Below are 19095 nucleotides of genomic sequence, written 5' to 3' on the forward strand. Positions count from 1 at the left end.
TTGCCCAAAACCTTAAATCTGTGTCCCCTAGTCCTTGTACCATCAACAAGTGGGAACAGCCTTTCCCCGTCTAGCCTATCCAAACCCGTCATAATCTTGTACACCTCCATCAAATCACCCCTCAACCTCCTTTGCTCTAATGAAAACAAATCCAGCTTCTCCAACCTGTCCTTGTAGCTAAGATCCCCCATCCCCGGAACCATTCTGGTAAATCTCCCCTGCACCTTCTCAAGGGCCTTCACATTCTTCCTAAAGTGTGGTGACCAGAACTGGATGCAGTACTCCACTTCTGGCCTAACCAACGCTTTATAAAGGTTCAGCATAACTTCTCTACTTTTGTACTCAATACCTCTATTTATGAAGCCCAAGATCCCATATGCTTTGCTAACCACTCTCTCAATATGTCCTGCCACCTTCAGGGACCTATGCATATTAACTCCCAGGTCCCTCTGTCCCTGCACACTCTTTAAAACTGTGCCATTAAGTGTATATTGCCTCTCCCTGTTCCTTCTGCCAAAATGCATCACCTCACACTTCTCTGTATTAAATTCCATTCTGCTAGCCTTTCCATGTCCTGTTGCAGTCGATTGGCATCATCCTCACTGTTTGCAACACCCCCAAGTTTGGTGTCATCGGCAAATTTAGAAATTTTACTCTGTATTCCAATATCCAGGTCATTTATATATATCAAAAAAAGCAGTGGCCCCAGCACTGGCCCTTGGGGAACACCATTGTCTACCATCCCCCAGTCTGAAAAACAGCCATTTACCACAACTCACTGTTTTCTGTCCTTAAGCCAACTCCTTATCCAAGCTGCTACTGACCCACCTATTCCATGAGCCTCAATTTTGTCAATTCTATGTGGTACTTTGTCAAACGCCTTCCTAAAATCCATGTAGATGACATCCATTGCATTCCCTTCATCAATCCTTCCTGTTACTTCATCAAAAAATTCAATTAGATTAGTCAAACACGATCTGCCTTTTACAAATCCGTGTTGGCTCTCCTTAATTAGCTTAAACCTCTCCAAGTGCCCATTAATTTTTTCCTTGATTATTGTTTCTAAAACTTTACCTACCACTGATGTTAAACTGACCGGCCTGTAGTTCCTAGGATTGTCCTTACACCCTTTCTTGAACAATGGTGTCACATTTCCCACTTTCCAATCCTCAGGCAGCTCCCCCACATCTAGGAAAAATTGGAAAATTATGGCAAGCCCTTCCGCTATCTCCTCCCCCAATTCCCTTAGCAACCTGGGATGCAAGCCATCTGGACCAGGCAACCTATCCACTCTAAGCATACCCAGCCTTTCTAGTACATCCTGTCTATCAATTTTCACCCCTTCCATTGCTTCTACCTATATTTTGTCAGCATCTACCTGCTTAGTATACACCGATACAAAGTACTCATTGAGTATTCTAGCCTTGGCCTGCGCCTCCAAGCATATATCACCACCTTTGTCCCTAATAGGCCACACCCCGCCTCTTACCACCCGCTTACTGTTTACATGCTGGTAGAAGATTTTTGGGTTGCCTTTTATGTTAACTGCCATTCTACTCTCATATTCTCTCTTTGCCAATCTTATTTTCATCTTCACTTCCCCTTTCAACTTATTGTATTTGGTCTGGTTCTCCCTTGAAGAATTCATCTGACATGCATCATATACCCTCTTTTTTTGTTTCATCATCATCTCTATCTCCCTCGTTATCCAAGGAACCCTTGCTTTGGTTCCCTTACCCTTCCCTCTTGTTTTAATGTACCTAGCCTGTACTTGGAACATCTCTTCCTCAAAGATGACCCATTCTTCTGTTACAGTTTTTCCTGTAAGTCTTTGGTTCCATTTTACCCTGGCTAGATCCTTTCGTATCCCATTGAAGTTAGCCCTATTCCAGTTTAGAAGTTCCACTCTAGATTGTTCCTTGCTCCTCTCCATTGCTAATCTAAATCTTATAATACAATGATCACTCGTACCCAAGTGATCTCCCACAGACACTTGGTCGACCTGGCCCACCTCATTCCTCAGCACCAGATCCAGCAATGCCTCCATCCTAGTTGGGCCAAGAACATACTGGTCAAGGAAATTCTCCTGAACACATTAAAAAAATTCCTCCCCCTCAGTTCCCTTTACCCTAGCATTATCCCAATCAATATCTGGGTAATTATGCTGTGCAGGATATCTACCCCGAGAGGTGCCGGGGGAAGGCCCTAAGAATCATTAAAGACGCGAGTCACCCCAGCCACAACCTCTTCGCCCTGCTCCCATCCGGTAAGAGATACCGAAGCATACGGTCTCGTACCAACAGGTTTCGAAACAGCTTCTACCCCCAGGCCATAAGACTCATGAACGATTAATTTATTATTATTTATTACTGTTGTTTTATTTATTATTACTGTCTTTCTATTAGTATTTCTATTAGTATTTTTATCATTGTTATGCCATATTTATTCCAATGTTGGGAGGACTCGTAAAAATCAACATTTCATTGTGCAGTACACACGTCTGCTGCATATATGACAAATAAAAATTGAATTGAATTAAAGTCCCCCCCCCCCCCCCCATTATCACCACTCTATAGCTCTTGCATATCTCTGTGATTTCCCTGCAGATTTGCTCCTCTACCTCCCTCTCACTATTTGGAGGCCTATAGAATACCCCCAATAGTGTGATCATAACCCTTTTTGCTCCTCAACTCTAACCAAATGGATTCTGTCCTTGTCCCCTCAAGAACATCCTCCCTTTCCAACACTACAATGTCTTCCTTAATCAGCACTGCCACCCCACCTCCCTTTTTTCCTTCCCTATCTTTTCTGAACACCTTGTACCCATGAATATTAAGTGCCCAGTCCTCACCGTTTTTAAGCCACGTTTCCGTTATTGCCACAACATCATATTGCCACACGGCTAATTGTGCTTGTAGCTCACCAACCTTATTCACCACACTTTGTGCGTTTACATACATGCATTCTAAACCCATTTTAAAAAATGTTGTAGTCTTTCTTAGTCTGCTCCTATCTAATATGGTACTACTACCGCCTCTAGTAATACTTTCTTGTCTAGTACTATCCAACACACTCACTTTTTTATGCACCTCTTTTATCCTCTTTTCTACTCCTATATGCTGGTGCCCATCCCCCTGCCAACTAAGTAACAGAAGTTGCATGTCAGTGTACATAATATGCACATATACTTATTTTAATTTGCTAGTGTTTTCTCCCATAACGGCAATCTGAGTGGATTGTATGGGAAGGGTTGGAAGTGATTTGTGTCCAGTTTCTGCCAGTATATACTGACAATATCCCTCAGTCATTACCAGCTGATGTAAACCCGCTCCTGGTTTGCATCAGTGCTGATTCATAACTTGTAGTTCAGACAGATTATAATGGTAAGCAAGATTGAATTTCAGGACAATCTGTTTAGTACTGTAAACTAGATATTAAACTGTGTCTTAGCTGAGTGGACCCCACCACAGTCTAATTGTATGTTGCTTTTAAGTGGCTTTCAATGGGATGCTGATGATGCATTTTATTGTTTTTAAAATTGTACCAGACCATTATGCTGACCCTTGTCTGCCAAAACTTTTGCTCTTATGAAATTACTGACAATAAAGAACTTCCTGCTGGATTTGTTTGGACAAAGTTCCTTTTTATCTTTTATCTTCTGGTCCTTTTCTGTTAAAGAAACATAAGTTTTCAGCTGTCTTGTTAATTTTTCACTCTCATCTCCTTCCTTATTGAGGGCAGTTCTTCACCACACCCCTCAACCAACATCTGGGTATTTGTGGAAGTGAACACTCAGATGTTTGGATGAATGAGACTAAAATACATTGAAGTTTTGGGGGAAGAAACAAGACATTAACTTCTGGTAACACCAACATGAAGGATTACACACTTACAAAGATACCTTCAAAGTCCTTGTCATTGAATGAGGCTTCAAAGAAACAAAATTCTGTTCTAGCTGTACCCAAAACAATGTGCACTGCAAGTACTTTGATTCATTAGCTGTCTGGTATAAACGGAACAGGGCAAAGAAAGCTAGGAGGTGTGGCTTGCGGCAGGGTCTAAAACAAAGTACTCTGTAGACTTGCACCTGGTGTCAGTAGAATAGCTGCAACCCAATCAGCGATTGTACAATGTTCAGGGTCAATTACATGCAAATACACCGCACAACAGCTCTTAAGTCTGTTTTGTGCCTTGTTCTAGGTCAGCTGCCAAAGTGAGTGCCTTTTTGTGGGGGATTTTCCTCTAATATTTGGACTTTGAAGTAGCAAAACCAGCCGCCTCAAGCACGGTTTAGCCATAATGTGTGTCTGTTCATGTGTCCTTCGAATAGACTGTGTTCCTGCTATATGTTCAGTCTTCTTAGGAAGTAGAATTTTTGATACATCCAAGATACTTGCAGTTAGAAAACATTTTTTGATTGGAACCAACTTGAATGTACATAGTGGATCATTGTAAAAGTGCATTGGTTAACAGGCAATACAATTCATTTCAGCTAAATTTAACATTAAAAGCAATGTGAGATCTTGGCCCTGAAATTAGGATCGGGGGCTTGCCGCGCGTGCAAGTCCCCGATGTGCACTCACCCTGCGCGCCGACATCTGAAGCCCGGGCCTGCTCGCATTTCCTGTCACTGGCCCGGTTCAGATGTCGGCGCGCTGTGCTTACCTGATCCAGCAGCGTAGTTAGTGCGATGTGCCGGCTGGGATCAGGTGAGCACTGTGCAGCCAATCAGGGGAGGGGAAACTCATTCATGAGTTTGACAGTAAGAACTGTCAAACTCATGAAAAGTATGGGCTGCCAAAACACTACTTTAACTTTAAATAAAATTTTAAAAAACATCCCACTGATTATATTAACTATAAATAAGTGTTTTAAAATGTTTTAAACAATTAATCAATTTTTTGAAAAAAATAAATTTTTTAAAAATAGGGTCTAAAACTAAACTTACTATCCTGTAAATTCTTTAAAAATAACAAACCTGTGGGGGAAAAAAAAAATTCTACATTGTACTAAAAGCCCACTTACCTGAAAAACTAAATACTTACGTCTGGTTTTTCCACGCGTAAAGACCGGAGGCCTTTACACTCGGGCAACTATGGAAAAAAAACAGAATTTTACTGCGCACGTGCTGCCTCTTAACCCCTTGGGTCAGAGGACAGGAAATGCCGGTTTTCAGCGCATGCGCTGTGCATGCTGAAAACCGGCAATTCCTCCGGGCACACGCGTGAGTACCCCATCCGTACTCACGCATTGGGCCCGGAATTACTGGGCCAGAGTAATCTGAAACTGTCGAATATCCAATGCACATGATCCAATTAGCTTTGCCTGGAACTCGAGTTTAGCCTGTCTTTCAGGATCCTTTTTAAAAAGTATACAGTGTTGCTAGTATGGCATGCATCTTGTAAATCACTGCTGCCCTGCCACAAAGAGCTTGAAAGGATTGTGCAAACGTTAAGCACGGTCACCAGCAGAGCAGTGTATGGTTTCGGTTTGTAATGCAGATGTATCCCAATTCAGTGTGCCTGCACTTTTTAAGAAATTGTCTTTGGATTTTTTTTATGCTCATCAAAGTGAAGGATGTCAGGAAATCCAAATTGTTAATCATAGAATCTTACAGCACAGAAGGAGGCTATTCGGTCCATCGTGTCTGTGCTGGCTCTTTGAAAGAATACGTAATGAGAAAACTTACTTTTCTATTGAGCTGGGACACATGTTCATGCCTCTCCCCAAGTTTCGCACAACTGTCTGCAGCCCAAAAGTAAACTTGCTGGATGGGCCACCGATCTCAGCAAATGGCAGCAAGTTTACTTTCCAGTTGTAATTGACTGCACGAGACCTGGAGGCAGATGCTACTATCATAGGTCTTACTGTAGTATAAAAGCAGCTTTAGCCTGGCACAAGCCCAGGTTGTCTTCAGGCGTGCGTTTCATTCCGAGCCACTCAATCTAACTGCACTCTGTTTCACGAGAATTGCCTGTGACAGTGATTCACTTGTAATGTTGAAATTCCGAATCACGTAACAACTGTGTCAATGCAATTAGGTTGCAATGGCTCAAATTCAACATTTAAGGAATTGTCACCTCCATGTATTGCACAATATGGTGTGCTCTTCTATTCCGGCTTATGTCTATTTGTGACAAGGTTTGAACTGAGATTTGTTCATTTTTATGCAAACCACCTGTTGCAAAGAATATGATCTACTTTACAGGAATATGGTATTTTCTTAAAGGGGAAGGTTAGTTTGTAGGCAGGGGGATGATATGGGGGATCACCTATCTACCTATGTATAGCACCATGGACTAAATATCATCAATCTTCGGTTATTTTTACTTGTGGAGAATTATGTTTCATATTTCTGTTTTTGTGCTGTTCTCCCTCAGGAGATAAACATGGCTCATGCATATCCTGACAGAGTTCCATTGACTGTAATAGCAGGCAATGCTTTGTACCCTCCTGAGCCCAATTCAGACCCACCTGACCACAGAAGGCCCTTTATTGGCCTACTATGGGACGCCCAGCAAGTGGTGACTTATTTTTTAATGGCCCAAGCTTGGTGGGGAGGGGAGAGCGAATGATATTCTTACTTTCCCATTATGGGATGTTCACTATGAAATAGTACTGCATTTATTTTTTTTAAGTAATTTTTTTTACAAAACTATACAATGGATAGATTCAGAAGCCATTTTATTTAGGTTGCAGTCACTGCAGTGTTGTAATATGTAAAGTCAACATTGTAATTTTGGCTTTCTTGTGGTCCTCAATTTAGATTAGTAGAAAAGTTGCCATCTTAAGTCAGAGGCTAAACAGTTTGAGAAAACATCCTGTAGTATGAAGAAGCTTCTGTGTACTTATTATTACTCCTTATTCTGTATAATTTCAGGTTTAACTTTTTGCTGTGCTTTGAAGATTGATCTTGTCAGAACATTTTGATCTACTGCGTCAGACTTGAATTAGCTTCATCAGATTTACATTGTGACCTGGATGTCTAATACTGTGTTCTGTTGTAATTTCTCACAGTTTTTCGAGGTACCATTTGACTCGAACATGAACAGGACAAAGAACAGACCCCTGGTCAGAGGACAGATTAGGTTGGTTGCCATTCAGCATTGCACTTGTTACTTTTGAGAATTTCAACAGTTTTTTTTTTCCATTTGTAGGCTTGAAAATGCGTGTAAGCACATGGCTCAGGTTAACTGCACAGCGTGATACTGAGCAATACAAACTAGGAGATACGAGCTTTGGTTTCTCATCTGTGCCGAGTTACTGAATCTTAGCCAGGGTAATAGAGGGCTAGGAAGTGGAAGAATCCCAGAATGTTTCAGCTGTATATGGTTAACCTCCTCACACCATTGGGCTTAGTAAATCTGCATAATGAAACCCCTTATGGTGTCAGCACTTGCTGCTTTAATAAAAGGATGTTCAAGCTATTCTAAATCAGAATATTTTCTTAATGGTGAGCCATTAGGAGCTGTGGAGGAGCAAAGAGATTTAGGTGTCCCTGTACACAAATCACTAAAAGGAAGTACACAGGTACAAAAAGTAATCGAAAAGGCTAATGGAATGTTGGCCTTTATCTCACAGGGGTTGGAGTACAAAGGGGGGGAAGTGATGCTTCAGTTGTACAGAGCTTTTGCCAGAGTTCATCTGGAGTACTGCGTTCAGTTTTGGGCACCGCACCTCAGGAAGGTTATATTCGCCTTGAAGTGGATATAGCACAGCTTCACCTCAATAATACCAGGGCTTAAATTATGAGGACTGGTTACACAGGTGTGGCTTGTATTCCCTTGCGTTTAGAAGGTTTGAGGGGTGATCCAATCGAGATGTATAAAATGATAAAGGGATTCGATAGGGTAGATACAGAAAAACTATTTCCTTTGGTGGGGGATTCCAGAACAAGCGGGTATAATCTTATAATTATAGCTAGGCCACATAGGAGTGAAATTGGGAAGCATTTTTTCACACAAGAGGTAGTAAAAAATCTAGAACTCTTCCCCCCACCCCCCAAAAGGCTGTGGATGCTGAGGGGATTGAAAATTTCAAGACTGAGATCGATAGATCTTTGTTGGGTAAAGGTATCAAGGGATAGGAAGTTCAAGTACAGATCAACCATGATCTAATTGAATAGCCGACTTCTGTTCCTATTGGTAATTACTAACAACAGCAGCTATTTCATTTACATATTTTAAGAATTATTAGTGTTTTAAAATTGATCGGCACTAATTTTACCCACTGAAGCTTTGTGTTCCTTTTAATTTTATATTTTCTGTATATTCACATGTTATGGTATGTTGTGCTGCTCACTACTACTTCTGGTACCTACTGTCAAAGTGATTTTGTGCTTGCAATTCCTCTTAGGATAATTTTATGAACTTAGTTGTACTATTAAATGTACTAGTAAACAGAAATAAGAGGAGGGAGAATAAGTAATTGGTTGAATCACCTTGGTTGGCTCACATGCTCTTCCTTAATAACAACAGAAAATGCTGGGAAAACTCAGCAGGCCAGGCAACATCCGTGGAGAGAAAATAGAGTCAACGTTTCGGGTCAAACCCTTTGTCAAGACTGGAAAAGCACCGGAAATGAAATAGATTAAGAGGCCAGGCTGGGAGAGAACAAAAGAGAAGTGAAGAGACATTAAGAGGTATTCAAAACGAGACGAGATGGTGATAGGACTAGTGGAGACAAAAGATGGCTCTAGATTAGGCTCTTAATCTATTTCATTTCCGGCGCTTTTCCAGTCTTGACAAAGGGTTTGACCCGAAACGTTGACTCTATTTTCTCTCCACGGATGTTGCCTGGCCTGCTGAGTTTTCCCAGCATTTTCTGTTGTTATTTTGGATTTCCAGCATCTGCAGTATTTTGCTATCGTATATTGCTCTTCCTTAATAGGTGGGTTAAGAGCACCTTTGGAAGAGGCCAGTGAGGTAACAGTGTATATCATTAGGTAGGGGAAGAGTGTAGAAATAATAAATGAATAGTCTATATATATAAAAATTAGCTTTCTTGAGGATTGCTTAGAGCGCTGATTCTTTGCAGCCCTGGACACTCACTTGTCAACTCAATAATTAGAAAATATATTATTGAACTTTCACTGAATTGAAAAACGATGTGGTCTTATCGGACTCTGGGCTCCAGTCAAATAGCGCATAGTGCATGCTGTCCAATTTTGGGATCATGCATCCATCAGTGATCATTTAAGTTTTCTACTCTTCAGATTTGTGTTTATGCAATTCTTTTGCAGTATGTGATAACCGGTTGTGCGTTTTGATGTAATGACTGTAGTTTATATACCACAAAAAATGTTGTTGAAAAATTGAAATGCTTCTAACATGCAAACTGATTGTTTACTATAGTTCATCAATGTGTTGTGTTTGGCCTGTCACATTTACATTGCTGCCAGTGCCATCACTTTGTGAGCCTAGTTTTTGTGTGTTTCTCTCTTTCAGCAAGTATTTTCTAAATAGAGCTTCTATTTTCTGCAAAAAGCATCATGTTGTCTTCCTTGCATTAACCCTTTCACCAGCTCAAACCTTGATTAACATTTGATCAAACCATTAGTTCTGCTGATATTAACCTAAATACTCTCTGCACTGATTTCAGTTTATTTTTTACTCAAATAATAACATTTTATAACCATTGAACCAATTTAAGGATGGAATTGGTACAATTTTAGCAACATTTAATGAATCTGGAATTTTAACAGATTAGTAATGCTCCACAGTAATGCAGTGACTAGATATGCAGCTCCTGCATTGAGATCATCTAAAAGCCAGAACTGGCCAGCGAAACTGTGTTTCATATGCATTCCAATGAAGGGACTTTGTGAAATGCACCAACAATATAGGCCAGCAAGTCACTGTATTCCATATTTTTAAATTTATATTTATAACATTCATTTTTTGGGATATTTTGCATGTGGGAACTTAGCAATTGTAGATAATATGAAATCTTGCTTTTCTAACTTTAATTCAGTCATTTGTTTCAACTTGTTACTGAGTTACCTCTTCACAAAAACCATTTCTGGTTTTATTTAAAATTGAAGTAATGGTTTTGGGTCTCTCCCATAATAGGGAAACAAACCGAGTCAATGAAATAGTTTGTGAAATGCCACTATTATGTTAAAATGTAAACAGGCCTATCTTATCAAGGTGGCTGAAGAGACCCTGTCCTAAAGAGCAAGTATCAGATGTAAGAGTTACATGAGTAACAACGGAATTTTTAGTGTGCATTAGCTGAATACATTTCTATTTTAATCTATACCCTCCTAAACGATTAGCACAGTGGTCTGTAATGGTTTACTTGTTTGGCCCTCTATTGTGCTTCTGTCTCATAGATATAAAAGTTTTAAAGTTTAAAGCATTATGATGCAGAATTCCAGTGCTCTCAGGACCTTGGATTCTTAAACATTAATCTTGCACACATGCTGTTGACCCTTCACACCTCGAGTCATTTTTTTTGTGAGGCCAGGGGGCCTTGAATCTAGAGGTGTACAATGCAGGTTTCCAACTCATTAATTGCAAGCTTGGGCATTTGATAGATTTGACTGTGTTGTACCTCACACTGCGTGAGGAAACATCCCAGATGCTCATCTATAAACTTGGAGTCACGGTGCATTTTGCTAAATGGAGGCTCCATCTGCTTTTGGTGAGGAGCTGAGAAGAGAGATGGACTCCTAATGGAGCTGTCTTCACTGCTGCTGCCATCTTCTTCCAGAGGTCAAGCTGAGTTAATTTGATGGAACTATACCATTGTATACTTCTCTTACTGATGTCCTATTCAACAAAAACCCATGGTTTACAATTCTGCTTATCTTAAAATCAAAGAACAGACAGACAGTTGTAATTCATGGCAGCTATTCTAAATCTTAATTTCCTCATGTGCAGTGTTTAAAAGTTCTTGAATGTTTTCTTTATCTGTGACAACTTACACTTGTTCGGTACATTAAAGCATTCAGTGAAGGGCTTGCACTGATGTTAAAGCTACAAATTCTATACTCTTTGGATTCATGCTGCATCTTTACAATATCTCTCCAAATAAATGCCGCCTGTCTTGTATAATATCACATTTTTTCTTCCCAAATGCCACATTCTGTTGACTGAGAAATTAAATTTTTTGTACATAATGCAGCACCTTGAAGAATGCACAAGCAGATGTTCAGGTTATTTGTGAGTGTCCTATTAGTTGCTTGATTTTCTTGCGGACATTTAAGGTAACACTCAGCATTTGTTACCCAATTTCCTCAGCATGTTCTTTCTGCGTATTTAAATGTATTTTCATTTATTTAACCAGAAAAGGGGAAAGTGTTTTGAGTGAAATACAAGGTAATGAGGGCTCAGAAAACATCTGGAATTAAAACATTTTCCGCCACTTATTTTGGTGTCATAGGTTAATGGGTGGTTGCATAGGACCTCACAGAATACAGTTATTTGAGATGATGCATTCTCTATGTCTAATATAAAGTAACAAAAGAACAAGGTAAGTGTAGGAAACAGTACTAACCCCCCCAACTCCAACCACCCTTTTCCATCTATTCAAGTTAAAACGTTTGTTTAAAAAGTCTCCAACTTAAATGCCCAGTGTTATTGTAACAGCTCCATGACACCTGCTATTTCAGGTCTCAGCCTTCCCCCAGAGATGCTCAACTGGTAGTGATCCTGTTTTCTGTTAAGTATTTCATTCTGGAAGCTTCACTGCTGGCCAGATAGGTCCCAAATGGCATTCGTAGCTGGTATGGATTCTGGACTCTTTTTGGAGACGCGTTCTGATAAAGCCTTTAGCTAGCCACATCGATATGACACTTGAAATGATGGGTCTCTGTGGAACTACGTCAAAAATATTATACATCAAAGTAGCAGACTTTTTGAACTAATTTTTAAATCTAACTTGTCAAGGAGAATACTTTGCTCCCCACATTTGAAGGAGAAGGTTACTGACTCTCCTCTGCTACACAAATTAAACCTAAATTAAACCTATCCGCATTGTCCTTCCTACCTAGTCCAATGCACATCCAAAACTGCCAGCTTCATCCTTCCTATGAAGCCCATTACACACTGATAACGCTCATGAAACGTGCCACCTTCATCCTCATCATCTTCTTGCATCTTGCATGCACTATACAGGGTATCCATTGCATACATCAAACCTACGACCGTTGTCGCCCCTACTGAATCCATGACGTGCAAAATGTGGCTATCAGTTTTATCCTTCCTACTGTGGTTCCATTGGATACAGATCACCAGGTTCATTCTACTTACACACCCCATCATATATAAATGCATACAGGCTAGCATTCTAATGTCTTTCTAGTAACACAGCTCACCAGAGCTGTTTAGAGTATATTCAGAGAAATGGCTTTGAATTTAATTGGCTATAGTCTGTATGTTAAATTATCCGCTCTGTTGTGAACACTGTTTCCTTTTTGGTTCCAGTACCATTTATTCTATAAACGTTTCCACTACTACTGCAACACGGCCTAGATGTTGAGTCCTTTGATTTAGATTGAAGTTTAGGATGGTTGCATTCTAAAAACATTTTTGTGAATAATCCAGTGTACCTGCGAATGCACTTCTCTTCCCTCACTGTTCAGTTTTCTCTCCTTCCCTTTGCCTCTGCTTCCTGCATCACCTTTTCAGCACCATAGGCAGCTTGCAACAAGGGTTAAATCCTACAACGTTATGTAGCGCAACACATTTGCTAGACCCCAATATTGATCCTGTGTTTTCCTCTGTCGAGCTCAAAACGCCATTAAATGATTGATAAAATATTAAATCCTGAAGCAAATACAATTTACGGGTGCCTTTACACTCTTACTGTAAAGTCAGCTCACAGTGGTTTTGCCTCACGCCATTCTACTGTTGTCCTATAACAGCAGCCTAAATCCAAGGTCAGGGCTTGACCTGACACCAGAGTGAGATCGCCTAGAATCAGGTCAGACCCTAATTCCAGAATTAAGCCATAGAAGTTCAGCATCAATACGAAGCAAAAATCACTTTGCACCAATACTATACTTGTAGTTTAATTTCATCCGAATAATATTCAAAAACCTTAACCACGAAAAAATGTAAGAGATTTTACTTAATTAAACTTTGCTGATTTAGATTTAAATGGAGTAATGCCATTAATATATTATTCAGTACCTAGCTATTGCTGTTATCATTGAGCCTTTTCCACCTACTCCATGATTAGACAGCTCAGTTTGATGGTTTCCATGGCACATCCCATTGATCTTCCCTTTTACACTTGCCCTCATTATTCTCCTTTAAAAGCACGTCATTGTCTGTTTGATCTCTTGAGCTACAACCTGTTCCTCCACTTTCACTGCTTTTAAGAGCGGGATTTGCTCTAACTTTGGATTTTCAGCGCCCTGGATGCAGAATATCGCTTTTCCACCTCTATCCCCACCCCTTCAGAAGTAAAATAATTAGATGAACTGTTTAGTGCTGTGAGTCAATTTGTTTCAGAAAACTCGCATATTAGAATTCTTCAAACAACATTTACATAGCCCTCTTAAACAGCAGAAACAAGAGATGTTCCAAAGACACACCAGCTTCACAAGATAAACATGGGTGAGGAAGGCCATTTGACCCATTAGTTGATCCATCCAGAAAGCCCCTAAAATTGTCCCCTATTGCAGAATCCAGCTGTTTTGTAAATGGTTGCAGGGATTTCATTTCCACTCCTCTATCCAGACGTCCATTCTATGTGTTGATTATTCTTGTGAAGAAGTTGCTGATATCAATCCTAAATTTACACTTTGCCTTGTTTCACTGACTGCTGAGCAAAGTAGTCTAATCTGATAATTAATATGGGACGGCTTCTAAGCTAAAATTCCTCCTAATACTAATTAAAATTATTTCCGAATTAAGCCTAGTTAGAAAAGCGATTCAGTTTAGTGTTACTAGATAAAGTGATCCAATTCCTGTAAGGTGCCACCTTTACTTGTCTCACTTATACTGCATTCACAGTAGACAAATTGGACTGGGGTTGATAATGAAGCCTCAATATTGACACCAATACCTTGGCTGCCCGTGCTTGCAAACATCGCACCACCACACCTACACCGTGAATATGCAGTCTCCAGAGAATAAAACCGCTACACCAGCAAAGACATGCCGATCCAGGCCGACTTGATCAGTTTACCACCAACCCATCTCAAATCTAGAAGGCCATCTTGGACCGTCACCGAAGCCATTCAGTGATCTCCCTCAACCTTGATGACTGATGGCGAAATACTTGGGAGAACTGTTACATGTCAAATGGATGCCTTATAGAGGACCCACAGTACAATCTAAAGGATCAAACAGTGGACAACCATCAACCGCCTCAGAACCAGTCATGGTAGATGCTTCCACATTCTCCATAGATGGAAGATTAAAGCATCCCAGAACTAGTCGCACCTCTAGCCAAGCTGTTCCAGTACAGCTATAACACCGGCATCTATCCGACAATGTGGAAAACTGCCCAGGTATGTCCTGTCCACAAAAAAAAGCAGGACAAATCCAATCCGGCCAATTTCTGCCCCATCAGTCTACTCTCAATCATCAGCAAAGTGATGGAAGGTGTCATCGACAGAGCTATCAAGCAGCACTTACTCACCAATAACCTGCTCACTGATGCCCAGTTTGGGTTCCACAAGGACCACTCGGCTCCAGACCTCATTACAGCTTTGGTCCAAACATGGACAAAAGAACTGAATTCCAGAGGTGAGGTGAGAGTGACTGCCCTTGACATCAAGGCAGCATTTGACCGAGTGGCATCAAGGAGCCCTCGTAAAATTGAAGTCAATGGGATTCAGGGGGAAAACTCTCCACTGGCTGGAGTCATACCTAGCACAAAGGAAGATGGTTGTGGTGGTTGGAGGTCAATCATCACAGCCCCAGGAGTTCCTCAGGGCAATGTCCTCGGCCCAACCATCTTCAGCTGCTTCATCAATGACCTTCCCTCCATCATAAGGTCAGAAGTGGGGATGTTCGCTGATGACTGCTCAGTGTTCAGTGCCGTTTGCAATTCCTCAGATAATGAAGCAGTCCATGCCCACATGCAGCAAGACCTAGACGACATTCAGGCTTGGGCTGATAATTGGCAGGTAACATTCGCGCCACACAAGTGCCAGGCAATGACTATCTCCAACAAGCGAGCGTCTAACCACCACCCCTTGGCATTCAATGGCATTGCCATCACTGAATCCCCCACCATCAATATCCTGGGGGTCACTATTGACCAGAAACTTAACTGGACCAGCCACATAAATACTGTGGCAACAAGAGCAGATCAGAGGCTAGGTATTCTGCAGCGAGTGTCTCACCTCCTGACTCCCCAAAACCTTTCCACCATCTACAAGGCACAAGTCAGGAATGTGATGGAATACTCTCCACTTGCCTGGGTGAGTGCTGCTCCAACAACACTCAAGAAACTCGACACCATCCAAGACAAAGCAGCCCGCTTGATTGGTACCCCATCCACCACCTTAAACATTCACTCCCTCCACCACCTGCGTACTGTGGCTGCAGTATGTACCATCTGCAAGATGCACTTCAGCATCTCGCCAAGGCTTCTTCAGCAGCACCTCCCAAACCCGCGACTTCTACCACCTAGAAGGACAAGGGCAGCAGGCGCATGGGAACACCACCACCTCCAAGTCTCACACCATCCTGACTTGGAAGTATATCGCCGTTCCTTCATCGTCGCTGGGTCGAAATCCTGGAACTCCCTCCCTAACAGCACAGTGGGAGTACCTTCACCACATGGTCTGCAGCGGTTCAAGAAGGTGGCTCACCACCACCTTCTCAAGGGCAACTAGGGATGGGCAATAAATGCAGGCCTTGCCAGCGACGTCCACATCCCATGAACGAATAAAAATGCCCATCATGCGACTGTGGAGCTCCTAATCAGACCCTGGAGCACATCATCAAACACTGCCCTCAGAGGAAATTCGCAGGCAACCTACAAGATATCCATGCTGTTACACCGGAAGCTTTGGCCTGGATATCTGACTTAGATATTGACATTTAATTTGTTTTTTGCTACTACCATGCGAAAGAAGGAGACGTGATGTACTTTTGGTTTTACATTAATCTGAATCAGTGAAGTTAGATTTCAAAGCCAATTTAGCAATGAAGATGTAATACTGATTTCTTCAGTCATTGTTAACTTGAAGGTTTAAATAGGAAACCTATAATTCATGACTGCCTAATACTTTTCAAATAGCTTGTTTTACTCTTCTGTGTTCAATCCAGAAGGCGTGTACAGTTGACCAAAGCTGTAACTCATTATTTTAGGAGTTTCCCAGTGTTTCATATGTGGTCACTGTACCTGATTGAGATTTTCCTTGCTGCCACCTTTAGATATTTGAATGTTTGGCTGGATCTGTCTCTAATGATTTTCTTTTTGGTCTAGTCCACGTATTCCCAGCTTTTCCCACTCTGACACTTGCTTCTAAGTCAGAAGATTCACCCCAGAAATGCGAACACAGAATTTAGGCTGACAATTACTAACCCACTACTGAGGTCAGAGATGCCATCATTTGGATGAGATGTTAAATCGAAGCCCTGTCTTCTCTCAGGTAGATGTCAAAGATCCCATGACGTTACTCAAAGAAAAGCAACAGAGTTCTCCCAATAACCTGGCCATTATTTATCTCTCAAACAACATTGCCAAAGCAAATTATTTAGTCATGTATCTATTAATGTTTGTGGGAGCTCGCTGTGCACAAATTGGCTGCCACATTTCCCGACATTACAACAGTGATTACACTTCAAAGATTACTTCATTGGCTGTGAAGCACAGTGGGACATCCCGAGGCTGTGAAAGGTGCTGCATAAACACAAGTTCTTTCTTTACCACATTCAACGTGCCACACCATCATGCTGTTCTGAAGCATTCTTATTGTGCAACTACATACTTAAGCAGCATCTGCATATACTTCTTTGGAAGAAAGTCAACATTAAAAGCAAAATAAGTAGGAAAATATTTTACAAACTTTGATAAATGCACTCATTATCTATTCCCATATGGGGAAAATTCATAACCCATTGTTTCAATGCTTGGGAATGATTTCTTGAAGGGAACAGATCAACCTTATTGAAAAAATGATTTATGAAGCTGTTAAATATGTTGCTTATTAATGTTTGCTGGAAACACTTCCTCCACTTTCAAGTTGAACCCCATCCCACAGTCGTAAGCACTGAATACAGTAAGTTGGCACATTTCGCAAATAGTACTTTATTCATTAACTCTCTGCTGTTTATTGTTATCCTGGTCAGTCAATTGCATATAGAATCTAAAGATATTTTGATTATATTTGCATGAAGTATTTAATTAGTACTACATACATGCCTGTTACAAGAGTTCTTTGAGGAGAAGCTAGACGAGAGATTCTTCTCAGGAGTTCAGTCCAATCTGCTTTCCATTAAGAAGTGGGCGGTGCTGGATCTTGAAAACTCTTTTATTTGGTGTATGTGGGGGGGGGGGGGGGGAGGCGGGGTGAATCATTCAGTTGACCATTCTCTCCTTAGCGTTGTTACACTTTTCCTCTTAACTGATATTTTTGCATTTAAATCTTTCCACATCTGCCTGATGTCAGACATGCCTTCTATGTAATCAAAGACTTCTATTCCACATCCATTCGCATTTGTAGAAAATATTATCTCCCTACACGCATTAATCCAGTTATCTGTCTCAATTACAGACATCATGAATGCAGCACAGATGGATGGGATGGAAGGCATTTCAAATTGAGCCTTTGCAGACCTCACTAAAAACTGTAATTGCACCGTGCTTAGCCCGGCTTTGAGTGTTAATCTACACATGCAGGACTCAGCAAATCATTTCAGTAACTATAGTCCGTGTTCCCTTTACTAGATTATCCATATATGACAGCAGTACTGTAGACTATTGGAAGTCGACCTTAAATGTGGATTGACAATTGAAAGTCTGATGGCCCAACCACATTAAAAAAAAAAAAAAATCCTGTGTGAATGTATGGAATTACTTTTTTTAATGTAAATGTTTATATAAAAATGTATTCAGATCCAGCTCGTTTCTGTATGTCGTTCCTCCTAAGTTATTACATGTGGTTTGGCAGAGCAAATAAGCCACCAGGTGTTACCATAAGTGCATTAAACACCCCCACGACTTCAGATCGAACAAGCAAAAGATTTAATATAAAACAAAATGAGCTATTCAAATCTTGTAGCTTTTAGACTTTCCCTCCCCCATAGGTTCCTTCAGTTTTGCACAGCATTCCCCAGCCAAAAGAGTTAACAAGCTATCTGCTCCCAAATCTAAGGTCTTGCCGGCTCCCGCGGAGGTGCTTGGCAATGGCTCCGATTGACTTTTTACATGAGATTTTTTTTCCCTTCACCAGCCCGTCCCCGTGGCTCTCCCTTACAGCACCACTGAAATTGCAAACTTTTCACGTCGAATTTTAATGTTTTATCAAAAATGTATACAGATCTTTCACCCGGTTTAATATTCTGTAATCTAGAAACCAAATCTCATTTATAGCCTTTAAGGGAAAAACCTTTTGAAAAGGCAAACTTTAAAAGTACTGCCATGCAGCAGACCCTGCCATTAAGTGCTTACAGGTGTAAAGATCTGTTATTAAGTGGGTTGAAGTGTTACTTGACTGTCTGCTAGTTTAAAAGTTACCATTTCCCCCTGCTGTGATGTGTGGAATCTTGCAGGATAAAGGATAAGTGGCTGCCCTGAATGAACTGAGTCTCTATCATCGCAGCACTCTGTGCCCATCCTTCACTTGCTGAAAGTTGCTTGCCATCCTGACTTGACAGGTTGGTGAAACTCCACAATGTTCCTGGCGAGGTCCGGGATGATGGATAGGAAATCACGCCTGGCTGTGCACCAGAACCTGTTCACGCTATGCAATTGTGAAGCAACACCATCTGCCCCCAAGAAACCTTTGTAAAAGATACTGTCATCAACATTTACCACACAAGAGAGCTCTGCAGCCTCTGTTTCTTTGTTTCATTAACCCCACACTCTGTTACTTTTCGTGTTCAACTACTTGTTTTACAATGAGAGATCCAGGCCGTCAGAAAAGGTGTTGAGATTTGTGTCGCAATCTTCGGACAAACAGTG

General features: G+C 41.0%; 1 protein-coding gene across 2 annotated transcripts in view; it reads left to right on the forward strand.

Moving 5' to 3' along the window:
* The window catches only part of cox10 (cytochrome c oxidase assembly factor heme A:farnesyltransferase COX10), a 136604-nt gene that overhangs the window by 108637 nt on the left and 8872 nt on the right, over nt 1-19095 (forward strand). For both annotated transcript variants that reach the window (XM_085963438.1, XM_085963439.1), the window contains one exon: nt 7018-7088. In XM_085963438.1, the coding sequence (XP_085819564.1) occupies nt 7018-7088 (71 nt within the window). The remainder of the gene's footprint in view (nt 1-7017; nt 7089-19095) is intronic.

The sequence above is a fragment of the Somniosus microcephalus genome, chromosome 21 (assembly GCF_052327205.1).
Source record: "Somniosus microcephalus isolate GS21.2 chromosome 21, FLI_Smic_1.0, whole genome shotgun sequence".
Lineage (NCBI taxonomy): Eukaryota > Metazoa > Chordata > Chondrichthyes > Squaliformes > Somniosidae > Somniosus > Somniosus microcephalus.